The sequence below is a fragment of the Stegodyphus dumicola genome, chromosome 5 (assembly GCF_044657685.1).
Source record: "Stegodyphus dumicola isolate Sdum_Otavi_A_Nest chromosome 5, ASM4465768v1".
NCBI classification, from domain to species: Eukaryota; Metazoa; Arthropoda; class Arachnida; order Araneae; family Eresidae; genus Stegodyphus; species Stegodyphus dumicola.
The window spans coordinates 200,870,665-200,898,639 of NC_140772.1; the positions used below are offsets into that span (position 1 = coordinate 200,870,665).

The 27,975-nt window shown below is 32.6% G+C and overlaps 1 protein-coding gene across 1 annotated transcript; it reads right to left on the bottom strand.

Moving 5' to 3' along the window:
• Nucleotides 1-20: 20 nt before the first annotated feature.
• LOC118190317 (ankyrin repeat domain-containing protein 40-like) lies at nucleotides 21-27,966 on the bottom strand. Its single transcript, XM_035361014.2, has 5 exons — nucleotides 27,796-27,966; nucleotides 12,151-12,299; nucleotides 10,618-10,791; nucleotides 10,407-10,540; nucleotides 21-595 (listed from the first exon to the last, which is right to left on the bottom strand). Exons 1-5 carry the CDS (start codon nucleotides 27,948-27,950, stop codon nucleotides 350-352), a joined length of 858 nt encoding a protein of 285 aa, XP_035216905.1. The 5' UTR covers nucleotides 27,951-27,966; the 3' UTR covers nucleotides 21-349.
• Nucleotides 27,967-27,975: the final 9 nt, after the last annotated feature.

Below are 27,975 nucleotides of genomic sequence, written 5' to 3' on the forward strand. Positions count from 1 at the left end.
ATTCAAACAAGAGACTAGAATTAAAAATATCACATTTTCTATGAAACATCAGCAATACATATGAAAAGGAAAATATTCAAAAGAGCTGCATCCTGTCATTGTTCTAAAGTTATGCTTCTCGTAAATATACACATTTTAGTGAGCAGAAATTTGCTTAACGCAATTCACGTAGATTGTAAAGTTTATTATTTCATTACAATGTTCTTGTATTTCTATTGTAGATCTAATAGTAATGCTACTTCTATGGTTTTCGTTATAAACTTGCTTTCAAAAATGATTTTGCAACTTTATAATATGTGGAAAATAAGTGTGCAACTAAGAACAAGGCAACATTTTGCTGTTAATTTCATTAATATAAAATTGTGCCATTTTTGCAGTAATTTGATTTTTTTATAAAAGTGTTAGAAGTATAAGAAGAGTTATTATTTATAGTCCCATTAATTACTGGCTGCGCTGGTGACTTTGACAAGCATGGTGATTTTACAGTTGTAGCAGATGAATTTAAGACTAGTTCCAGTTCTTGGAAATTGCAGAACCGCATGACATCTTTATCTTTCCGAACAACTGTATTAGGAAGTTTTCTGAATTTCAGAACCTGAAACGAACAAAGCATCAGTATATATTAAGAAATGTCTGCTAAACACAAAATTAAGCTACAGAGTTTTAAATTTCAATGTAATATAATGTTTAACTCTACCTCATATTCGTGAGTAAACAATCAACTGACATGTGAAACATAAGTTTAATGTTAACAGATAGTTAAATATTAAAATATCTGTATTTGATTAGGATTTTGAACTAGGATTCTATGAAAAGAACTGCCATTGTGTAGAATGTTTTGATGAAAACAAACTCTTTTTGTAATAACAGACACATATCCTTAATTGCTGGAAATTTCTTATTTTAAATAAATCTTTACTTTTGAAAATACATTTTGCTATTTTTTAACAATTTTGAGTTTATTTAAGTAATATGTGTCAAGAATTGATTCGCCTGCAACTGTTTTGACACTGAAACCAGGCAAAGTTTTCTGCGTCTTCGCAGAATTCCGCTGTTTTGAATGTCACCCGGGTTGTTTCTGAGATCGATGTAGAACCGTTGAGAAATTGCGACCTGCAAATGTGGAGGGGTGGGGTAAACAGAGGACACGCTCTCTCCCTCTTTTCTTCGTAAAAAAACTTTACATCATGACAGAGATCGCGAAATACAGTCAAAAGTCATTAATTCGGACACCCATAATCCGGACCTCAAAGCTACAAACTTTCTGCGCATGCGTCGAATCGCCTTTATGGCTGCGCGTGCACAAAATACATTTACGAATGCACGTTTAATGTATAACGGACGGTGTAAGCTAAGCTAAAATTATCTAATTATCTATTTCAGTTAATGTTGCAGATTGCGTTGTTCCTTAATCTTCGAATTGGATCCGGCTTATTTTTTGCAGACTGTTAGAGCAATTTTATAAAAGTAAGCTTGAACTTTCGATCATGTCAAATAGAATTTCCGACTTATATTTACTAATATGTAACGGATCTACAAAGCGAAAGAATAGTTCGGAGTCCATTAAACAAAAAGTGGAATTGCTGCAAAAAATTAATAAAGGCAGATCCTTTGTTTATCTTTAACGCCACGGCCATGCAATGAATTGGAAGTTGATCTGCCAGCACTATCCTTATCTTCAGGGCATATGTTTTTATTTTATTTGGCTTATAATTGCTTACTAAATGTAGTATTTCATTTCGATGTACTCCGTCTTTGATATGATTTAAATCAAATGCCTCATCATTATAATTCGCTTCCGATAGCGAAGAAAGTGACAGAGGTTATTGAAAACGAAAAACTTTCGATTGACAAATTAGTCGGTATTCTCGACACAGCAATTATAGGACTTGAACAGCAGAACTTTGTAACTGAACAAGAAATTATATCTGTTTATAGAATTAAAGAGAATGTATTATCACATAAAAAACGAAGCAACTTAAACAACTTACATTGAAAGAAATGTTTAGTAAAGTAAACAAATAAATTTTGATACATTTTAGATCATAATTCTTCTTTATTTCATAAATTGCGGTTTGATAATTTTAATTTTATAATTTCTGCATGCCATTTTACCAGATTTAAACTGATGATCTATAATCCGGAATCGCCGAAGTCCCGACGAGTCCGGATTAACGACTTTTAACTGTACGTTGTTTTACATTAAGGCGAAGTAGGTGGGGCTTATGTGGAAAGTTCAATAATTTCAGTGATCGGTGCGGGCACCATCTGTTGGACATACAGATAACCACTTGCATTTTCCAGTACGCAAAACTCTACGTAAAAATTTAAGGAATGCTCATAAACTGTACAAAGAAGAGCTAGAGATAAAAAAGGAAGAGCAAAAATAAATAATAATAAAAAAAAAAAAGCAATTATCCATTGCAGAAAATAAAAAAGTATCAATGGATTGTATAAAAGGTGCTGAAAAGAAATTGAGACTAGCTCGCAAACGGAAATTAGAAAAGTTGGCTGCAAAAGTAGCAAAAAAGAAAAAGCTTTTTCCCTAAAAATTTTTAATCAGGATCGAGTGAGACAGACAAAATAGTTATTTTTTAAATTCTTCCTTTAACTATATGTTATGTTATTTTGTAACTATATTATCTCGCATGTCTGCTTTTTCTGGTGTTATATACTGTTTATTGAACTAAAAGTGAAGATAATTGAAAGCTATAGTAACAGTTATATATATATATATACATTATCTCTAAAACTTGTCATTGCCTGGAAATGGGCAGTAATACGTAGCGTATTCGGAAACTAAGTACCGTTTCATTCTAGCGCCGTCGCAGCGCTGTGGTAGGCGTCCCGCGCATGCACACTAGTCTTTCTTGTTCACTGACTTTTAATTGTTGCCATTTTGGTTGCTCTATGTTGTGTTTTCAGTTTGCTGTGTACATTCAAAATGTTTAAGACAATTAGTTCTCCCGCTGACTGCGAGATTAGTGCCGTGATTAAATTTTTTAACGCGAGGAATGTTCAACCGGCCGATATTTATCGTCAAGTGACAGAAGTTTACGGTGAATACGCGATAAGTGATGGAATGGTCAGAAAGTGGGTAAGAATGTTTAATGCAGGTCGAACAAATGTCCACGCCGAGGCTCAGAGTGGTCGGCCTTCTGTTGTCACCGATGATTTGGTAAGGAAAGTTGATGAAGCAATTCATGAGAACAGACACTTCACAATGATAACTCTTTCAGAGGCATTTCCACAAATTTCACGTACTGTTTTGTTTGAAATTGTGTCTGACCGCTTGAATTATCGCAAACTGTGTTCCCGATGGGTTCCAAAAATGCTCACTGATGTTCACAAAACAAAGCGACTTGGTAGTGCTCTGACATTTCTCACGTGGTACAGTGATGAGGGAGGAAACTTTTTAAACTAAATTGTGACAGGTGATGAAACTTGGGTGTGTCATTTCACACCAGAATCGAAACAACAATCGATGGAGTGGAGACACACTCATTCTCCGAAAAAACAAAAGTTCAAAGTGACAATGTCATCACAAAAAATCATGTGCACTGTCTTCTGGGATAGGAAAGGCATTTTGCTTACTGAATTTCTTCCCACCATTAATGCGGCACGATATTGTGAGACTTTAACAAAACTAAGGCGTGCCATTCAAAACAAACGAAGAGGAGCTCAGTAAAAGAATTGTGTTGCTCCATGACAATGCTCGGCCCTATAGTGCTGGTGTCACTCAATCGTTAATTCGACAGTTTCATTGGGAGCAGTTTGATCACCCGCTGTACAGCCCGGACTTGGCGCCGTCCGACTATCACTTGTTCCTGCACATGAAGTGCGAGCTTGGTGGCAAGCGCTTTGGATCTGACGATGACACGAAAAATGCTGTTGAGTTGTGGTTATCGAAACTGGAGGGAAGTTTCTTTGACGATGGTATACAAAAACTGGTCACCCGCTATGACAAGTGCTTGATCATTGGCGGAAACTATGTTGAAAAATAGTTTAAGACATGTATTTTCATGTAAAAATAAAATTGGATTCGAAAAAATTGTTTTACTGTTTTTTTTTTTTCCAAAACGGTACTTAGTTTCCGAATACGCCTCATATATAACATAAATATGTATATTAGTGTGTTGTAATGTTGTGTATAGTATTCATGTATCAACTGTTAAATTAAGTTACATAAAGAGCATCTTAAAGAAGGTTAATTCATTACAATCTCTTGGTGATTTACTGATTTTTTTTTTTTTTTTTTTACAAGTGGAAGATAAAATTAATAGCAAAATAGTAAGTACAAGTATTATTTTAGTTTAATTATATGTATATGTTTAATACTTTTTATATTAAAAGTTTGATATTTTATTAAAATGTGGTTTTTTTTAAGGTCACGCGTGCGCATTTAGTTTTTGTGTAATTTTGTGTCCGCATGATGTTCAGCTTTTTTTGCCACTTTCATGCCTGATTGAAACTTAAATGCATTTGATAGTATTAGCGAGCCCAACTCACATTCCAATTATGCACCACAGTAGACTCAAACAAACGCAACTCATTTTAGAAATTTCTGCCTAAATGGTAATGAATGAGTCTCATTCGCAATTAGATTTTTTCCGCAATGCAAATTGCACTCGTTCCTTCAAAATAATCGTGTTTTTTAGTATTACAAATGAGTTAAATATGTAGATTGGTTGACTTTATTTGAAAAGATGGAATACTAGATAATTTCATGCATAATAAGTTTCAGTTAGTGTTTTCAGGAATTTTTAGCGTTGTATTTTGAACATATTATAACTAGAAGCACTTTTTTTTTAGGGGGAAGGAATGAAGAATATGATTCTGAGGATGCAAATCTTGTATCAAATAATGAAAATAATTTGCATTTGGATAAATGTATTTGTTTTTAAAATTTGGAATATAGTTTGAGTGCAGATGATTCTATCAGTATGAAATGAGATATTCTGAACCATTCTATGACTTAAACTTAATTTTTAAAATGTACTGAAGATTGCACAAACAAATCCTAGAGTCTGCAATCTTCTGATGTTTTTCTAAATGAAAATAGATATCTGTATGCTTTGGGAGAAGAGAAGGGGGGGGAATAAAGATTCGAAGAAGAATGCGTTTTATTTTATGTTTTATCCTTATTTAAAAATTAATATTTTTATTTTAAATTCCCAATTGTATTTACCCACATGATTTCTTATTATATACAAAACACACTGTACATAAAGACAAATACACGTACAACTTCCACGACTGGCACTTACGGTCTCCCCACGTCTACACTCTATTTGCGTGTCAATTCTAAGTTCGACTGCAATTAAGTTCTTGATACACCACACTAAAGTATGTTTTTTTCTCCTATGTTCATATTGTTTACCAAACGTACGATAAATATTGATAGTCACCCATAAAAAATCAATTTGTGCCAAAATAGTTGCGATAGTATGCAAATACCCATTTTTTAAAATTTTCTTAAAAGTCAGTGTAAAATAAAAAATAATAACTTCCTGTAAAGATGCATGTATATTTTCCCTTTGAAAAAGGTCTCTATTTTTTTTTTTTTTTTTTTTTTTTTTTGCTCAGAGATGGCAATATTTAACAAAGCATCTAGGTAGAAAACACAGGGCATTTCTTTCCACCACTAATCTCGCAACCACTGAAGGGTTAAACTTAATATTATCTTCAGCAGTGCACATTCAAAATAATTGCTAGAACAGTAATAATAAATAAATTGTATAGTTTCCATTTCAGTATTTGGTAACTCCCTGTGATCCATAAACAAATAGAAATGTGAAATATTGAGTTGAAGTAAAAAGGTATTCATTCTTCAACTGATGTTTGGCTGGGGGCATTGTTTGCTGTGTTGTAGGTAATCCACAAGAGCTTAGCTTGCAGGCCACTGAGGCAGACATATAGCTAGAAGACTTTTTGGGATTGGTATATTTTAGCCCTCACCCCATATCCAAGATTGCGGTTGAGAAACAGATGGAATGATGACTCGGATCAAATTTTTAATGAAACTTTGGGAAAATTCTCTGGAAATTTATAAAATGTTAAGGGCTCTTCATAGAAATAACGTAATGAAGAACCATAGATGAAAAAATATCAAAAATGCTTACTGAAAACCTGTGCCAAGCAGGGCAATAAAGTATGAAATGAAAAGATAGCTTCCAGGAATGTTTTGAACAATGGAAATTAAAAATGGTGTAAATTTTAATGGGGAGTATTTTGAAAGGGATAACTAAAAATAATGTTACTGGATGGATGTACTAAAAATAATGTTAAAAAAAATTTATTTCAGTTTGTGTATTTATGGACAGAGTGTTCTTTTCAGAACTGCCATAACATTAAAATGCCACACCACCACCACACAGGCACAGTATGCTTTGATCACATTTTTAAATGAATGATACTTAACTCTTTATAATAGTTAAAAATATTTTATACTTAATGACTGTAAAACTTTAATTGCAACCGCTTCGTATGCATAATCTACAGCATTTTTTTTCATATGTACACCGCGCAAAAAAAGGGGGGGGGACAATTCTATATCTCTCATTTTACTAGGCCGATTGACGAAATTCAAATTGCATTTTTCGTGTCTCAAAAACGTGACTTAGGCATATATATTAGATTTATATATAGCATTATTCTAACATAACATAGGTATTCTGACACAAAATCGGACTTCTGAAAAAATTTATAATTTTTTTTCCATAGTTCGATTTTGCGACTCAAGTTATGCATAGGTATTAAATTATGTAACATTTGGTGAGAAATTAAAGAAGTTATCTTGATCGATTTTTTTCAGTTTGCGCCAAGAATAGTTCACTTGGCAGAATTCTTAATTTATAATAACCTACTTACTTTCCTTATTTTTCATTGATGCACTAGAGGAAAAAAGGTCCATCCTTCATTCTTTCAAAGTTTTAACAAAGTGCGTATACCACATTTTCGTTATTATCGCTTATATCAAATATGCTAAATTTCAAAACACGCCAAAATGTAAATTCACATTATCTTAGAAATTTTGAATAAAAAAACTTAATTTTTTTTCAGATATGCTTAGAAATACATCTATCTGCTTTAAGATGATGTTAAAAATTTTATAGGTTATAATTAAAAAAAATCAATGAATATTTAAAAATAAAAAAATTAAAATAAATAATAAAATGTGCAAATTATATTTGGATTAGGCCTAAATTTCGAATTCTGGAAGAAAGAATCAAGTAAGTTTAATAAAAAAGATATATTAAGAAATATACATCAAATTCAATTAATTGAGAGCTAACTTTTTAAAAACTACTCGTGTGATTTTTACAAAATTTGCCAGTTTGGCATAATTTGAGTCGTAGAATCAAAATGTAAAAAAAAGTTTTTAATGTCATTTCAGAAAAAGTTCGATTTTGTGTCAAAATACGTATATTAAAACAATGCTATATATAAATATAATACATATCCTAAGTCGCACTTTCAAGACATGAAAAACACAATTTGAATTTTGTCAGTCGGCCCAGTAGAATGGGAGATATAGAACTATACCATTTCTTTTTTTTGCACAGTGTTCATTAACATCATTAAATCAGGATTTTAGAAATGGATGGATTGAAGGTGCATTTTAATGTGTTAGGGGGGCTTTGGGCAAAAAACAAGATAATTGGGCCCTATTTTTAGCAGGATAAGTTAATTAGCCGTACATACACTGACAAACCAAAATATTATGACCATTTTCACATTTTTCAATGAACTTGTCTGGATGATGTGGAGAGCACATGATTAAAAAAGAATAGTATTTAACCACTGCTGGAGAAGGCAATCAATCATTTTTGCACTTACTTTTACTAGTGATGGCAAAGGCTGCTGATCTAAGCGAATTTGATACAAGGTAGATTGTAATGGCCAAAAGACTTGAAATTAGTATCTTGGATACTGCAGGACTGGTAGGTTATTCATGATCTGCCACTGTTAGTATTTAAGCAAAGTGGATAAATGACGGGGAGATTATTATGCCAAGGTGTTGGATATGCACACGTCATCAAAGAAAAAGGCAGGATGTCGAACACTGTCCTTGGTACAGCAAAATCAGCACCAGATAGTGGCTCAGCTGACAGCCCAATACAAACAGTTCAGTGGACAGTGGATTTGCACAGCAGACATCCTATTCATGTAGCTTTGTTGATTAAGTATCATTGTCAGCTACGCCTACAGTGGACAGTTGTGGTAGAACAGGACATGAAAGCTGCGGACTACCTGAAGAAAACTACGGAGTAGCTGCACCCTTATATGGCACCTTCCCAACTGGAAATGGAATCTTCCAGCAAGACAATGCCCCATGTCACAAGGCTAAAATTGTGTTGGAGTGGTTCGAGGATCATAAGGATGAATTCCAATTAATGTCCTGGCTACCTAACTTGTCAGAACTTGACCTGATAGAGCACATTTGGGATGTCATGGATCATAAGCTCGAACACCACCATGTCCGAATATCTTGACTCTTTGTGTGACCACCACTTAGACATCTCATACAACCTGTCTCCAGAACATGTGGCATCTATGACAAAGCGAGTTGTAGGTGGTCATCATGTTTTGTCTCTTCAGTGTATATATTAATCCCCAAAAGTTCATTATATTTTATTATGCTTTGTTAGCTTTGAATAAGTCACTATTACAATGCAAAAATCCATGCCAATGCTATATCCATTACTGCAAAGCTTTTAGAAAGTCTCTGTTTGTTCTATTACAACCTGTATTATTTTTTAGATATTATATACAGAGTTATATCTTTTACTTCATTTTTGTATGCAAAGAGCTATAAGTCTGCTAAGTAACGAAGAAGAAGTTCAACTATCATATTGCTGGATGCAAAACACCACTGCACAGCAAATGATTTTATGGCATGAACTTGTTGGCACATTGGGTTACAGTCTAATCTAATTTTGCTAAAATACCGAGTCTTCCTTAATTTTACCAATTTTTTAATAAAATTGAATACACACTTCCTTTTCTACTTTATTATGCATTTGATAAAATAGCAAAGTACACCAAATATGATGTTAAAAAAAAAATTGAAGGGGGGGGGAAGGTTCCAAAAGATGAAATTGATATAAAGAGGTTGTTCGCACATTTTTTAGCCGATTTTGCTTTGCTATTAAAAAAAAAAAAAAAATTCGTCTGCTTGGAAATTTTTTTTAACTGAACTATATTTTTCAAAATATAAAGTATAGTCTGATAATTGATAGTTTTGTTTTCATGTAAAATGGCACTTTGAAAAACGTAATGGAGGGAAGGCTATGTCTGTGCAATTTCTGAAGGAAGTTATTCATATCTAGTTACCAAAAAACACTGTGATAGCCATGGTTTTTTTATATCTAAAGCTACAATATATAATATTATAAACAAGAAAGGAAAAAAAAAAAGTCAAAGTTTTGTTTAAAATGAAAAAAAAATTGCTCCATCCAAGGAAAAACAGAATGTTGCAAAGGTAAGATCTTTACTATTAAAAGAAAATCTGCCAAGTCAAAGAACTGTTGCAAAGATTATAAATGCTCAGTGTCAACTGTAAACAAAGTGACTAATGCTGGATTTAATCTTGAAAAGGTGACAAAACATAATGTGCATCATCTTTCTCCATAACATATCGCGCTGCAGAATTCTTTATGAGAAACATTTATCTAGATAAAAATGTTGTCACAATAGATGAATGTTGGATGTATTTAAATGACTGCAATAAAAAAGAGATGCACTTATTATCATCAAAGAGGAGAAAACAATCTTAAAACATGGTTCAAAGAATCTAAAGAAAGTTTTTCAAAGAGATTTATGATTGTTGCTGGTTTACAATGGCAAATTAAAAATAGAGGAACAAGAAACGGGTATCAAGGCCATAATTCTTCACTACTAAATCTCTTAACATATCACTTATGGATTTTTATTCTTTTGGACTTTTAAAGAAAATATTGGGCTGTTGAATGAATTCTTACTGAACATGGCAAAGCATACAAGCCCATGGAGAGATATGCCTTTGTAGAGAACTTTCTAAGAGAAACCAGTTCATGTTTATATTATACATGAGAAAATTATGAAAAAGCAACTATGCAGCCAGCCTGTTTCCCTGGGATCAAACCTAGGTTGAACTTCTACTATGCAGTAGTCTAAAGGATTCAGCCATGCACTGTATAAGAACATACCATACAACTAAAAATTACCAATAATGAAATTGCATTATCACAAGAATGCTATGCTACTCTTAAACGATTTTATGTGTATTTTGTTTAAAAACTTATATATTATCTAGCACAAACAATAAAAATAACATTTTATTGTACAAAAGAATAACATGCTAACTTCTTATATATGCTTATTCTATCTAACACAGTCAATGGAAAAAAATAGATCATACTTACATTATTTGGTAATACATTTAACTCCTCACAGCAAATTCTGAACACATTTTCATATGATAAATTCTTCAGTGGAATTTCAATCTCAATAAAATCTTGATTTGGTGGATCAGATGTTCGAACCTTCAAAACTAATTCTATAAAAAAATATATATATATATCAATTTACTTTAAGAAAGACAGCCAAATTTAGAGGAAACAAATTGTTATTTACCTTCATCACAGTCTCGTTTTAAACACCTGTTAGATGCATTACTTGAATTGTAAGTATCTTCTAAATTGTGCGAATTTTGCATTATGACTTTTTCTACTAATGGTGGATTGGCTAAGTAGTTAGGTGTTATAGGGAGAGGATTACTTTGAAATTCTGAACTTTCATCATTATCCACTGTAAAATGAGGTACAAATTAGTTTTCAATACATAAATTTGTACAAAGTAATATAAAATTATAAGACCAAATTCATTTGTGGAAAGATAGAAGAAAACAGTACTGAGCTTTTGATTTTTATAAAGTTAACACACTAAATACAAATGAACCCTTTAGATAAAATGTGGGCATTTTAACAATTTAGTTGCATTAGATTAAATTTGCAAATATTGTTCCTATAAAATATTTTTCCAGATGTGATACTATCATAAATTCAGTTTTATGAATCATGACTACATTGCCCAGTGAATGCATCGTATAAAATATGAATGGTTTTAAAATTTCTATTAGCCATTCCTTGTAGTTTCATGGCTTTAGGCAACTCTGTTTCTTTCTTTCTCTCTCTCTTTTTTTTTTTTTTCAATTATTTTGTTAACACTGAAGTATATGAAATGAAAAAATATTAGGTGAGTTTGAAATTTTTATTAATCTGAGCATCAGAATAATAAATGCATGATTAGCTAGGTTAGATTATTTCATTATAGAAAAATATTTTCCTTTTTTCCATAAAGAAAAGTGAGAGTGATGCTTTGTGGAAGATTTTCTAAGCAAACCATTTCATATCTATATTACACACTAGAAAAGCCAAGAAGAAAAAAAAAAAAAATCTATCAAATCAATCATGAGAAATCAAACCCAGAACGAACTACCTCTGGTTACTACTTGTATGTAAAAAATATTGATTTGCATATAATTCTGTGACTGAAAAAATTTCTTTCTAGTCAGTAATATGATAATGTTAAGGAAGCAGACTAAAAATGAATGTACAGTCGATTCTTAATATAAAAAAAAGTTGAACAAGAAATAAAATATCTTTCTTAGAATCAAAATTAGCTCCTGCTTAATTCTTCTTGCCATTATCATGGTTCTGAATTAACTAAGTTTAAATGTCACTGTCATGCCATACGCATGTATTAGCAATCAATGAAAGAAATCTAAAGAAATGATTTTATTATTATATGGGTCTTTTACATAAACAAAACTGTTTGAGAAATGCTGAAAATAACGTTCATATCTGAAATCACTTATTTTTTTTTTTCTTTACAGTTTGAATAAATAGGTTCTATGTTTCACTTTATTTGATTATAATTTTAGTTTATATTTCAATAGTAGGAATGAATTGTTCTTGGTCTAATTCATCTCATAAGATGGTAATTATTCATAAAATTAATCATTTATAAATTTATACTGAATAATAAGGCCTCTGCAGAAACATTGCAATACAATTTATTAAAATGATACTAAAGTAATAGTTTTGATGACTGAAATAAAATGCAAAATTTAAACTGAAATAAAATGCAAAATTATAAAAGACTTACGTGATAATATTTGTCTTATATCATCTTTCTTTGCTAATGATAAGGCAGTTTCTCCATAAACAGATGTCAATGTTGGATCAGCACCACGAGATAGTAGATAGCGAACAACAGAAGAATGACCTCTTTTAGCAGCCCAATGCAAAGCAGTCCTATTGCATATTAAAATTAAGATTCTAATTATCTGTTCTCATAATTAATAAACAGTATTTATCAATTAACTTCATAGTATTAGCTAATTGCCCCTTTCTTTCTTTCTTTTTTTTAAATACAATGAAGTTTTGTATTTTTGGTTACCAATTCTAAAAATGAAAGAATAGAAACATTCTTAAATTTAAAAGTAGCATAAATATAAATAAAGTCTTTGACAGTGTATTTTTATATAAATCAATTTTCTTCAAGCTTCTTTTTATAATTATTGTCTAATATATACACATCTGAGGAAAAGAAATCTCAGAAATTTTACTCCTATACTGAAATGAGCAATTGAGATACAATTAAATCATAGATGCTAGAATAAAATTGCCATAATAATAATAATAATAAAAATCTCTTACAACCATGTTAATATCTATAAATATTATATATTTGTTAATATGGGTAAAATATATTACATTTAATATGTATAAATCATATATATATATATATTAAATGTAAGAGCTGAATTGAATGATATTAACGATTAATGTATTTGGCAACAGTTATCTTAATAGGAAAAAAACAAACTATGTAGAGTTAAATATACCAAATAATCCTATTTAAAGATTATTTATATAAATATTTAAATTGTGAAATGCTTTAAGTATTAAAAAACTAAAAGTAGTTGAGAATTTAATGTATATTAATAATACCAAAATATTTCAGATAACAAAGACTTTACATTAAGTTTCCTAATTCTATCTTCCAGTTCGAGAGGAAAACTAATTATATACTGATAAATATTGTGACTTATAAAATATTAAATTAAAAAAAAAATAATAGACAGAGATGATTTCTTGCAAATTTAAAATATTACTTTATGTTATAAAGCTTGCATTGCAGAAATATTTTATATTAACCCTCTGAGTCGCACATCTTTTTTTGACTTAACTTCTGAACTGCTGTAATTAATCAACACCATCTCAAAGAACTATCTAGGAGGTGTTAGCTCAGATGCTACCTTGTAACTGTCTAGAAGGTGTTGACTTAACACATTCACTGTCATGACAGAAAGCTCTATACTCACTTTATTTACATACAGCAAACATTTTATATAAACTTAAAATAAGCTGACAATCATGCAAACATATACCTCACCACATACTGGCATGTGACTAGTTGCAAGCATATTAAGCAGCATTTATAAGCTAGATGTATATAATTCCTTATTTTACTATTGCTTTCAGAATCTTCCATTTGTTAAGATAATATTTATAATATAGTGGAAATTGTTCCTTTTGCTTCAGTGCATTGTGGCTCAGTGGGTAAGACATTGAATTCAGAAACCAAAAGTCCAGAGATTGAAACCCATCACAGATGAGCTGCCTAAAAACTAATTCTGTTAATTTGTTTAATTAATGTTCCATTTATTGGAGACCCTTTCAACCATTTTTGTAGAACCTTCCAAGTCTGGAAAGTTCTAGCTTGTTCATCAAGTATATATAAGTGGTTACTTATTCAGCTTGAATAATAAAATCTTGAGTACTTTCTCTTTCATTTGTCTTAACACAATCCCTTCACCTACACAGTAATATCATTAAGGAATATAAAAAAATCTGATGTGTACACCACATGACTTCCTTGTATTGGAATATTAAATTATACGCATTTTTTCTTGCATTTCATTTAAACTTATTGGATTGAATTAAATCTACTTCGCCGACAGCGCATAAACCAAAAAGAAAAAATGCATTCTTTAAAATTCACTCTAGTATTTGTTTACCATAGCGACACTCTGGCGCTAGATTCACTTAACAGTATTAATAATTATATAACAGTTAACTTATATAATTTATATAACGGAAACTAAGTTAACTGTTATATAATCCAATAATTATATAACAGTTAACGTATATATTTCGTTCATATTATAACTCATAATGCACAAAATTTATATCATTTAAAGAATAGAATTATCTAATCGTTGCCACATGTTCTATTCAAATACTATAATAAAGCTAGAATGATGTATAAAAGAAATTAAGCAAACAAAACAAAAAAGACACAATTTTTCACAGACGATTGAGTATTTCTCATTTAATTAATTCAGTTCTCACTTCGCAAAAAGGCAAAAATACATAAAAACTCAAAATATCTATATTAAAAATTACGAATTAAATCTCAAACACTTATTTCCTCGAAAAAATTCCAGAAAGAATTAAGCATGATTTAATTGGCAATAATAAATGAATGCGTTATCTTTGTTGTTGCGAAGCTAAGTTTCTCTAGATTGGCAACAAATCCACTAGTCTCCTGTTTCAAATGTAAACATCAATGGCCGCCATTAAAAACAGGCTTAGCGGCAATTAAACAACTTTAAAATTGCTGATAATTCTAAAAATATTGCACACAGATTTACTAAGGGCATAAAATCCTTAACCGGAAGATAAAAACAACATAGTTCAACCATTTTTAAAGCAAAAAATGTACAATTTACAAACATATAAGAGTAAAGAAACTGAGATCACTGAGCCGGCTAACAGAGTGGATATATATATAAATAAATTTATATACGTTTGGTGCGGCCGATTGCAACCAAAATACGAGGTGCACATCTACATATTATAGCAGTCCTATATACAAAATTTCAACGTTCTGAGGCTACTCGTTTTTGAGTTATGCGAGATACGTACGTACGCACGAACGTAGATACATTTGTACAGACGCCACAGAAAATTCTCCTCAGAATAATTTTAAAGCAGTTTTATAATTTTTTTGAAGGAAAAGAGTATTTTATTCTGTCCTTACGTACAGATATCACGCAAAAACATCGTTAAATTGCATTCGATAGCGGTCAAAATGGATATTTTCGTTGAAATATGCTGCCTGAAACTTTTCGCGATTACAATACTTCCTTTTTACTTCGTACAAGGAAGTAAAAACAAAACATTTTAAATGACAAGTTTATAAATGATAGAAAATTTCATGACCAATTAAAAGTCCTGTTCCACAGATGATAAATTCTTGTTACAGATCTTGTTACTAGTCCCCCCCCCCTCCCAAAGTTCTCCTTTTTTATGTTTTCTTTTTTACTTCCTTGTACGAAGTAAAAAGGAAGTATTGTAATCGCGAAAAGTTTCAGGCAGCTATCGAATGCAATTTAACTATGTTTTCGTGTGATATCTGTATGCAAGGACAGAATAAAATACTCTTTTCCTTCAAAAAAATTATAAAACTGCTTTAAAATTAATTCTGAGGAGAATTTTTTCGTGGCGTCTGTACGAACATATGTGCGTACGTATGTATCTCGCATAACTCAAAAACGAGTAACCTTAGAACGTTGAAATTTTGTATATAGGAATGCTATAACATGCAGATGTGCACCTCGTATTTTGGTTGCAATCGGCCGCACCAAACGTATATAAATATATTTATATATATATCCCCTCTGTTACCCGGCTCAGTGATCTCAGTTTCTTTACTCTTATATGTTTGTAAATTGTACATTTTTTGCTTTAAAAATAATTGAATTATGTTGTTTTTATCTTCCAGTTAAGGATTTTATGCCTTTACTAAATATGTGTGCAATATTTTTAGAATTATCAGCAATTTTAAAGTTGTTTAATTGCCGTCAAGTCTTTTTTTAATGGCGGCCATTGATGTTTACATTTGAAACAGGAGATTAGTGAATTTGTTGCCAATCTAGAGAAACTTAGCTTCGCAACAACAAAGATAAAGCATTCATTTATTATTGGCAATTAAATCATGCTTAATTCTTTCTGGAATTTTTTCGAGGAAATAAGTGTTTGAGATTTACTTCGTAATTTTTAATATAGATATTTTGAGTTTTTATGTATTTTTGCCTTCTAGCGAAGTGAGAACTGAATTAATTAAATGAGAAATACTCAATCGTCTGTGAAAAATTGTTTCTTTTTTGTTTTGTTTGCTTAATTTCTTTTATACATCATTCTAGCTTATATTATAGTATTTGAATAGAACATGTGGCAACGAGTAGATAATTCTATTCTTTAAATGATATAAATTTTGTGCAGTATGAGTTATAATATGAACGAAAATATACGTTAACTGTTATATAATTATTGGATTATATAACAGTTAACTTAGTTTCCGTTATATAAATTATATAAGTTAACTGTTATATAATTATTAATACTGTTAAGTGAATCTAGCGCCAGAGTGTCGCAATGGTAAACAAATACTAGAGTGAATTTTAAAGAATGCATTTATTCTATTGTGGTTTATGCGCTGTCGGCGAAGTAGATTTAATTCAATCCAATAGGTTTAAATGAAATGCAAGAAAAATACATATAATTTAATATTTCAATACAAGGAAGTCATGTGGTGTACACATCAGATTTTTTAATGATGATGATGTAGATGATTCTGTTCTGAAATTCTGTACATCAATGCTTTATTAAGAAAGTTCTATTTTTGAAAAAAATTACCTAAGCATTAAAATTATTTGTAAAGAAAATCTGAGTGAACCTGAAAAGAAGTCCTTAGGCCAGATGCGATTAAAAGCTTTGGCCACATCTAGCAGAAGGCATAACCAACACTTAATTCATTGTAGAGAGCAATAACCAATAAATTCAGAGATTCTTACAAACTGATGGCTAATGGAGAGCCACATCTAAATCTATACTGCAGGGCTGGGTTGAGGCTGAAGTAAAAATAAACATGGATGAATCTTTTAAGACTTTTTTTCCTGTGAAAAAAGAAGACTGACAGAATGGTAGGTGGACAGTTCTTCTAGAGATCTGCCTGGGTTTCGAGTGAGGAAGATATCAGCACTTTTCCATAATAAAGGAAAATGAGAATTATGAAGTTAAACACTAAATAAGCTTACAAGTTGTAAAAATGAGAGAGATCTTTTAGGATTCTATAAGTGATGGAGTCATTTTCTGGAGCTTTTTCAGATTTGAAGTGCTTGATAACATCTGCAATTTCTCTGGGAGTGGTCAGTTTGACATTCATTTACTGCATTTGTCAATTTTAACTTCTGAGGCTTAATCTGAAGTTAACTGTTTGGGACTATCTGCTAGGTGAGATGATTCACAAATGTCTCAGCTTTTTCCTCAATGGTGTAGACAAATCCTTCATGTTTTCTTATTGGACAAGAGTTCTAACTAAAAGTTTACTGGGATAATTTTCAAAGGAACCACTATCTAAATGAAGGTTCCCAATTTTTACACTCAAAATTTATTGTCTATGATTCTAAATATTAAGGGTCTTAAATTACCTTGTAAGTCTATTTATTTCAGTCTTCAGAGCAGGATTTTAGGTCTAACCAAATGATTTCCTGAGCCTCTTACAATGAGTGATAATACCTCTAGTATGGGAAGAAAATTGCCTGTGCTTACACAAATCTTGGTTAGCCTATATTTTTGGGTGCCCCATGGATTCTCGGCAAGTTGTTTCATTTATGGTAACCTAAGTAGTTTAATGTTATGGAAACCCTATTACGATGTGACTGCAGTGAATTTGACTGATGGGAAAATATTTGTAAGGGCGTATTTCTGCATTGGATGTCAGTTAGGAAGTACATTCTGTACTGTGTACTTTGCATCGTAAAATGGCTGTCGGTGGTAAACTGGATGTTTGGCAGTATAGAACGAGAGAGTGGAAGGTGTTTTTTTAAGTGGTTGAGGACAGAAGAAAAGAAACTTTGCTGAATGTAATTCAATGGAATTGTAAGTGTCCCGTTTGTAGTATGAAGGAAATGTGTATGACATCATACAGTAATTTTCCAGTCAATGAATCACTTGAATCACAATGAATCTTTTAGGATTTTTTAAGTGATGTAGTCATTTTGGGTGGGTTGTCAGAATCTGCTAAAAATTCAATAAGTTCCATTTTCTGGTCAATTTATTTATTTGATATTGTATACAATTGACTTTCCATGCCATACTTCTCTCATAATTTTGAGACAAATATGCTGTAAGATATTTCTCCTGCCTTCTTAGTGTGACTTTGTGGTCAGCACACCCACAGCATAATTGAGAGGTCCATGGTTTGATTCCTGGCAAAGGCGTAGCAAATTTTCCAAAAATAACTAATGTCTCTGATGCCCAAACTCAAAAAAGAGTGTTGGATGATGAATTCTCACACCCAGGATTCGGTGATTGGGTCACCTTAAAACCCCAGTTTCCCTTTAAAATGGGGAGTACGTAAAGTATTTCTCTCACCTTCTTAGTATGCCTTCGTGGTGTAGTGGTTAGCACACTCAGCACTTAATTGAGAGGTCCATTGTTCGATTCCCAGGAAAGGCGATGCAAATTTTTCATCTTGCTTGCTTCCAAAAATACCTAATCGTCTGTACAATGCCTTTATCATTTTTCGCAGCAATTTTACTTGATAAGATAGTTGTAATAATAATGGCATGCAACAAATAATAAGCTGGATCAAATTAGATAATAAAGAAATGTGCAATGTTCTACATTAACTGAAGTTCCTCAGGATCTTTCTCCCTTCTCCGCCGTTATGTCAACAACAACAACAAAAAAAAAAAAAAAAAAAAAAAACTCCAAAGAAGTCATGGGGCTTCACTTATTCCTTAGATTAGATAGAAAAGTGCTAATCCCCAGAATTATTCACGCAACAAGATTGTGGCTAACATCAGTGCAATATCAATAAATGTATTGTCATTGGCCACAGTACAATTCCCTAGCCAGCAGGTGTTTGAAAGTGACAAGAAGAAATCTGTTAGTCTAGGAAAAATTTTCATTTGTAGTACATCTACATTTAGTTGAGTACTATACTTTTCATTAAGAGAGAAAATCTTTTTTTGCTGGTAATTTGGTGCACAAAAAGTTTTTATTTATTTTGCTATACTTTTAAACAAATTTATTACTACAAATAATTTATCATAAAAATTGTTAAATAGTATACACAATTATTAACACAAAAGTATGTTAGCTCTTGGTCTCAAAATGGATTTTGCATCATCCACTATAAACAGTGAATCACTTTTCAAATTGTTGCCACCAAATACTATCACCCTGTATTACCTTTAAAAAAATTAAATAATGAAGAATCTGCATCTATGTATGTATTGTTACGGATTTCGTATTTCAATAGCTAATGTTAGTTGAATTATAAATTAAATTGTTTTATTCCCTGTGCAGTGTAGCGCGTGATGAATATTAAAGGAAAGCTAAGTTAGAAAGTTAAAAATACAAGAGCACGTGCATTTAACATTTAATAAATAAATCTCTTTTTGATTTTGAGAAAATTACAGAAAATTCTCGCGCACAATTTAAATCATATAAAAAGGAGGAAAAACCTCTCAATTTTATTAGTTAGCTAGTTTGTTGTTGTTTTAAGAGTTTGTTTAGAAAACTGCTCTTGTTGATTGTAGCAAATTCAAAAATTAGTTTTCGTTAGCTGTTTTGAATTAAGTTCTTTTGAACGTTTGAGTAGTTAAAAGATAACTACTGTGAGATTTTGTAATACTGCACGAATATCTGAGGAAATTTAAGCATTATTTGGTGTGATAATAATAAATTTTGTTCCTTTTTCATCGGACTTGTGCATTCATTTCGTAACGAACCCGTACGCACGCAACACTTTTTGGTGTCAGGAACGGGATTTGAATGCCAATTACTAGAGCAATGGAAGAACAGTTAAGGCAATTCATGGCAGCCTTTGCTGCATTTAAAGAAGAGATAAGATCCGTTAAAGAATAAATGAAATCGGGAAAGCGATCCGTTAAAGAAGTAATGAAATCAGGACAGCAAGCCATTAAAGAAGAAATGAAATTGGGAGAAGAATCCGTTAAAAGAGAGATGAAAGCAATTCAAGAAAAGATTGAAGCAGGTCAAGAGAAAATGAAAAGAGATAGTACTTGCATAATAGAAAATAAATTTGAGGCTATGGAAGGCAGAATTGACACTGTTGAAACTAAAGTTGGAAAAATATAGAAGAAAGAGTTTCTTCGGTAAAAGAACAAACAGAACAAAGATCAAATAGAAGATAGAGTTTCTGTTGTAGAACAATGAATTGAAGGAAGGGTTTTTGCCATCCAACACCAAATCAAACAACAAATTGATGACAGGGTTTCAGCAATTGCGAAAGAAGTCGATACTTTAAAGAAACTTATAGCGACGGCAGGGAGCAGTTCTGATAGTTTCACATTTTTACCTATGCCTCCTCGTCCCTCTCTGAAGCTATCCATTTATGATAGGTAGACCTCCTGGCAAGTGTATAAGACGCAATTTTCAATAGTGGTGGACGCGAATGGATAGGATTCCCAAGCTAAGGCCTGTCAATTCGTCGCTTCTCTGAGAGCAGACGCAGCGGATATTCTACAGACTCTTCCCGAAAACCACAGACTTGACTTCGAGCTCTATCTGACGCATTGGAGCTGCGCTTTGGCGAGAAATGTTTAAAAGACTACAGCAGGTTTCAATTAAAATCCCGTCAACAGAAGCCCGAAGAATCACTCCAGGGGCTTGCCAAGGATGTTGAAAGGCTGTCCCACCTCGCCTTTACGGAGTGCTCGAGAGAAATGAGGGAAATCCAGTCCCTTATTGATGGCATCTGGGATCTCAAAATATAGAAAGCTCTACAAATGGCGGATGTTAAAGACATAAAAAGCGCTCTGTTGTACGCCGTAAAATTTGAGGCAGCTCACAGCAAGCAACAGGTAGAGGTCACTACCCAGTCAAAGCTGTGTGGGTTCACGAACCACTGGATCAATTGATGGTTCATTTAGATGATTTATCTAGACAAGTCGACGTTTTGATACGTAGCAGTGAGAATAAAGTGGCTCTAAGGTGTTGGAGATGATGTTCTGAAGGTCACCTGCGACGGAATTGCAGAACACCCCGGGGTACGAAAAATAAAACAGATGATTTTACCAGACAAGTCAGTGGCTTCAGATGGAACAGAAGTGAAAAGAAACCAGTTCTAAAGTGCTGGAACTGTGGTGTTGAAGGCCACATGCGAAGGAACTGCAGAACACTCCAAAGCACAGAAAATATGACAAATGAGTTAAACAGACAATTAAATGTCATGGGATGGAAAAGGAGTGACAAGAAACGAAAGTGCTGGTACTGTGGAGCTGAAGGCCACATACGAAAGAATTGCAGAACACCCCAGGGTACGGAAAATAAGATCATTTCCCAGCAACGACGCAGGAAACAAATTAATGACCATATCGAGGAACGGAGGTTGCCAGATAATGAAAAACCCTGTTTTAAAGCGCTTAAGATTTCTACAGCAAGTGGCAACAGTAACGGACTGTCCATCAATGGGAGTATCGATGAACTTCCTTGCAATGTGATCATTGACACAGGAGCTTATGTTACCATCATTTGGAAGGATTTAGCTCAACAGCTTAAAGATAAACTTATTTGGACGCCATCCTGTGTTACTCTTCAGACTGCGTCTGGTGATGAGATCGACATAGTTGGGAAGTTAAACCTGAACATCATGTTTGGAAGTGCCGCCTACCATTACGCGGTATATGTGGCGGATATTACAGATCCGTGCATACTCGGATTGGACTTTTTAAGGAAATACAATTTTGCCTTAGACTTCCAAAACAACAAGCTGTTCTCAGCATCTGAGGGCATGACTATCCATACTCAAAACGGTTCATCGCCTGGAAACGGCGATATCTCATGTGAAAGACCCTACTCAGAAAGCTGCTGAAATCATACTAGGCTCGGAGAGAAACATCAGACTACCTGTTATTTTCCATCCCAGATGCTCTTCGGTCGAGACCTTCATCTGCCTTATGACCGCCTGTTTGTTCGCCCTACACATGCGTCTTCATCGTCTGAGGAATACATCCAAGATGTCCAGGCCCGGTTTGAAGTGACGCACCGTTCCGCACGAAAGCGAGTCAACTTGGCGATGGAGAAAGAGAAGATCAGATACAAGAGAGCTACTGGACATAGATCGAACAAAGGAGACAAGGTGTGGTTATGGAACCCGATTCGACAAAAAGGAGTCAGGTATAAATCACCTTCAGATGGTCCGCACACAGTCCTAAATAGGCTGAATGACGTCGTGGTTCAGATCCGTGAGTCTTCGAACTCTAAACATAAAATCATTCATTATGACATGTTAGCTCAGTATTGTGGCCATAGTACATAGTGTAAGACCCTGGTCTTTTTTGTTTTTAAATGTGTATTTGATTTTATTTGTATTTAGTATTTGATTTGATTTGTTTAAAGTTAGTTATTGCATTTACTGTTCATGTTGTTTGTCATTGTAGCATAATGCATAGTACTGCATTTATGCCATAGTTGTAAGTTTGGTTTCCTGTCCAGGGATTGTATTGCCCGGGGCGTGCAGTCCTTGGGAAGGGGGCAGTGTTATAGATTTCGTATTTAAATAGCTAATGTTAGTTGAATTATAAATTAAATTGTTTTATTCCTAGTGCAGTGCAGTGCATGACGAATATTAAAGGAAAGCTAAGCCAGAAAGTTAAAAATACAAGAGCACGTGCATTTAACATTTAATAAATAAATATCTCTTTTTGATTTCGAGAAAGTTCCAGAAAATTCTCGTGAGCGATTTAAATCATATGAAAAGGAGGAAAACCTCTCAATTTTATTAGTTAGTTAGTTTGTTGTTGTTTTAAGAGTTTGCTTAGAAAACTGCTCTTGTTGATTGTAACAAATTCACAGATTAGCTTTCTTTAGCTGTTTTGAATTAAGTTCTTTTGAACGTTTGAGTAGTTAAAAGATAACTACTGTGAGATTTTGTAATACTGCATGAATATCCGAGGAAGTTTAAGCATTATTTGTTGTGATAATAATACATTTTGTTCCTTTTTCATCGGACTTGCGCATTCATTTCGTAACAAACCCGTACGCACGCAACAGTATGTATGTTCTTCACACTGTGAAACACAGACAGTACCTAGAGGCATTAAATTTTGAAAAGCATTGTCTTCCACCCAAACATGTGCACCTTGAAGGTCAAATTTTGAATTTTATATTTCATATTTTTTAAATCTTTAAGGAAGTTTAGATTAACAAACTCAATGATCTGAAAGTGAGCAGTGGTAACATTGTATGGAATAAAATATTCAAATAAAATCTTTCAAATAAAGTAATTATTCTTGTTTCAAAGATTCATAACTTGAGGATACTATCTTTTGACAAGGATGATAGAATGGTTAATCAAATTTGTATTTTCAGATCTTTAAATAAGATTTATATCAGACTGTAAATTACTTAGCTTCATTTGTAGATTTTCTTGTGTATTATTCAGGTTGTTTTAAATAAAAATGAAAATAATGCAAAATTGGATTCGAAATCATTAACATCTTAAATATTTTCTTTAAATCCTTGCTATAATAATGTTAATAATTGACAAGAAATGTATTCACAGGCCATATAAATTTGCTTCAGTGCCACGCATGAGGTCAGTGGCAGTTTCAGGCCACTGGTCTGAGCTACCCAGCTTAGCTAATAAAAGAGAAATTTACTAATTAAAGCCTGTAACTTTACATTCAAATCTCTAGTTTAAGAAGTGGCTTTTTTTTTCCCTTATCTATATATATATATTCATTTTAAAGATGATAATGCAGAATTTGAATGAAATTAGTGAGTCAAAAGTCATGTGCTCTTCTTATGACAACTTACCCCCCCCAATGAATTTGACTGATGGGAAAAGATTTGTGAGGGCCTGTTTGTGTGTTGAATGGTGGTTAGGAAGTACATTGCTTATTTTGTGGTTTACACAGTAAAATGGCTGAATGTGGTAAGATTAATTTGAAGTTTCTGTTAAATGAAAGGAAAAAAAAAAAAAAGCATTGGTTAGAGTAGATTGAAGAGTGCCCCTTGTATTATCGTGAAGTTGTTGTTTTATTTTTATGGTAACCTTATAGAGTCATTAGGTTAATTGGAAGCAGAAAAGATGAAAAATATGCAACCACCTTCGCCGGGAATCGAACCACAGACCTCTGGAATACCGGCTCAGTGTGCTACCATTACACCACGAAGGCACACTAGGGAAGTGGAAGAAATACCTCATATACTCCCCTTTTTAAAGGGCGACTAGGGTTTCAGGGGACCTAGTCTCAAATCTTGGGTGTGGAGAATCATCATCCACAACCCTTTTTAGTTAGGGCGCCACTTGTAGAGTCATTAGATTAATTGGAAGCAGAAAAGATGAAAAATATGCAACCGCCTTTGCTGGGAATCGAACCATGGACCTCTGGAATACCGGCCCAGCGTGCTATCGTTACACCACGAAGGCACGCTAGGGAAGTGGAAGAAATACCTTATAACCTGAGTAGTTGAATGTTATGGAAACCCTATTATGATGTAATCGATTGTTGTAAATTGTTACTGTAAATTTTGAATGACAGGAAAAGGATTTGTAAGGGCTTGTGGTGTGTGTTGGTTAGGAAGTACATTGCTTGCTTTGAGGTTTAGACGGCAGAATGGTTGAATGATATACGATTAATTCGAATTTCTGTACAATTTGGAATGAAAGGGAAAAGTACATTAATTGATTGGTGTGTATATGAAGGTTCACTTAGTAGCCACTATAGGTGTCCTGTTTGTAGGAAGGAAATGTGTATGGTTGAACGACGGAGGATATTTTTTACTGTTATATTTGCTAATTTATGTGGCAATGCTGATATATGGATTCTAGTTCAGATAATTTTAGGGTTTTGAATGCTGTTAAGGAATTTTGTGTGCCACAGATTGAAGGAATCAAAAATTTCTAAATAAGGCAAGTGGATATTTGCTTTGTATAGTGCTTAGATGCATAAGACAAATTTCCTTTATTATGTTATTTTACTGTTTGATTTCATCATTGAGATCGTGTATTTTTTGTTTGGCTCTACTGTAGAATTGGGTGCTCCTTTGACTTAAGTGAAAACAGATCGATGTGTACATAGACAAAGTCAAGTCAATGCGCAATGGCGAGTTTATGCAATTTTCTTTTTTTTTAAAAGTGAAAATAGTTCAATTTGTACATGGATACCAAGTTTGTGCAATTCTTGGACTTGTTATTTTGGCTTTGTGTAGCAGCAATTTTTGGTGCAAAAATTTCCGTTACACAAAACCAAAATAACAAGTTAAAGAATTGCACAAACTCTGTGTCCATGTACCTCTAAAAACCGCGAATTTCCACCAAAGGACACCCGTAAATATATTTTTACCATATTTTGCATTGGCTTCCATATATGTTGAAACTGAATTAAAAAGAAAATGGAATTTATCAGCAGATACAGCTTACACATCTTCAGCAGACAAACAGGAGAAACATTTAGAGTAAAATGTGTTAGATTCAAACATAAAATCAGATTTAATTCTCTTAATTCCATTTTGGGTAAAATCCTAGTATACAGTGCAGCCTTGGCACGACTTTGAAAACTATCGCCAACACCAAAAATGATCCAAATAACGTCAATATATATATACTATACACACTTATGTATATACATAGCATATACTATGTTTAATTGTATATTTTCTTTGAATGACCCATTAACTACTCATCGTATATGTCCCGTTTTTACTGCTCATCATAAAGTCGCCAAAAGTAGCCAAATCCCGTGTGCACCGGATAATAGGATTAAACCCCATTTTGCAATAAATATTAAGATCATACTGCTGCTCCACTGCTAAAAGCTTCTAGCAACTACAAGCAACTGTGCTTTGAATGTTTATGCGTTGATCTTTACAATATCGTAACTGGTAGTTTGGCAAAATTTTGGAGGCGATAAAGGTTACTACCTGGCACTTTGGTAATAATATGAGCAGTACTCAGTTCCGATTACGCATTATTTTGTGTGAGGGAAATGAGAGATCATGGGATATGTCATGTGATATTAATGGACGAATTACGGTTCTTTAATCGGAAAAGGGGGAAAATCAGGAAATTTTGTATTTGGCTTTATTCTGTGTTGTGTGAAACAGTGTTCGTGAATTTTTGGATCCCATGGCCATAACTAAAGTGAATTCGAAATGGGTATTTATGTATGTATTAATTTAATGTATGTGCTCATTTATATTTTAAGTAGTGTTTTTGAATTTAATTATATTTGAATTAAATGATAGTTATTTTGTGAATTTTATGGGTTGTAGGAATTTGGTATACATTTTAGTTGAAGTAAACGTGCATGGAATTAATTTAAATATCTGACAATAAGTATTTGAAATGGTTGCGGTATGAATTCGTTGGTGACGTGTATAATGTAATAGATGATTTAGAGGTAAAAGTTTTTGGATATTTTATTTATTTTATATGTGGAAATGTTCATTACTTTTTCGCGATCAGGTAATTTCATATATGTTCTTTTTACCGGGTTTAAAAATTGAGAAAATTATGTATTTTCGTGAAATTTTTCTAATTTATGAGAAAAAAGCAGTGTACATGGATATAGTGAAGAGTGTGCGCAATGCCATTTTTGTGCAATTCTGTGATGTTTTTTTAAGTAAAAATAAGTCGACGTGTACATGGTTTAGTGATATTTTAATTAAATGATAGTTATTTTGTGAATTTTATGTTTGTAGGAATTTGGTACACGTTTTAAGTTGAAGTAAACGTGCATGGAAATAATTTAAATATCTGACAATAAGTATTTGAAATGGTTGCGGTATGAATTCGTTGGTGACGTGTATAATGTAATAGATGATTTAGAGGTAAAAGTTTTTGGATATTTGATTTATTTTATATGTGGAAATGTTCATATTTGGAAAGGGTAAATACTTTTTCGCGATCAGGTAATTTCATATATGTTCTTTTTACCGGGTTTAAAGATTGAGAAAATTGTCATGTATTTTCGTGAAATTTTTCTAATTTATGAGAAAAAAGCAGTGTACATGGATATAGTGAAGAGTGTGCGCAATGCCATTTTTGTGCAATTCTGGGATGTTTTTTTAAGTAAAAATAAGTCGGCGTGTACATGGTTTATGTGTATGTGTTATTTTGAAAAACGCGTAAGGAGTATGGTATTGTGCACTTTTTCCAAATTTTGCAGTGAATATTTGTCATGATTAAGCAGTTTTGTTAGATAAAATTTCTAGCATAAGTGTAATTCGGCTAGTAGATTGTTGGAAGAAGTGTTCAGTAGATAAAAAGAAAAGAAACATGTCTTTACTTCGTGAAGACAAAATGGCGGCGGGAAAAAAAAAATAGAGGGTTGCTGTAGGAGAGTTGGTCGCCAAAAAAACGCCAAGTTACCATAATGTAAAGATCAACCTGTTTATGTTTTAAAGCAATTAAAAACTAAATCTAGTTATAAGAAGCATTAATATACTACAAGGTGAGGCATCTATGGACAAAAATAAGGAATTACATTACTTACTATTAATAATTTTCTTAACTGCCTACCTATTATTTTCAGCATTGATTTATATAATATTTAAATGAATTTATAAATCTCAAGTCAGCATCAACAAAAATTAGCTGACAGTGCTTATGCTTTGATTATGATCGAATGCAATAAATCAAATCTATGACACAAGATATAATACTGCTTACTGAGTAGTTCAATAATTACTTACTACGTACCATCCATTCACATTATGTTGAGCGTTTACGTCAGTACCATTCTCTATGAAAGATCTCACGCTATCCTCATCTCCGTACGCAGATGCTTCGCGTAACAATTCTTCGCTACGCTTGTCACCGTTAATTTCAACATTATACATACTTCGAAGATGCATTATTTACTTGATAACGCACGGTGTT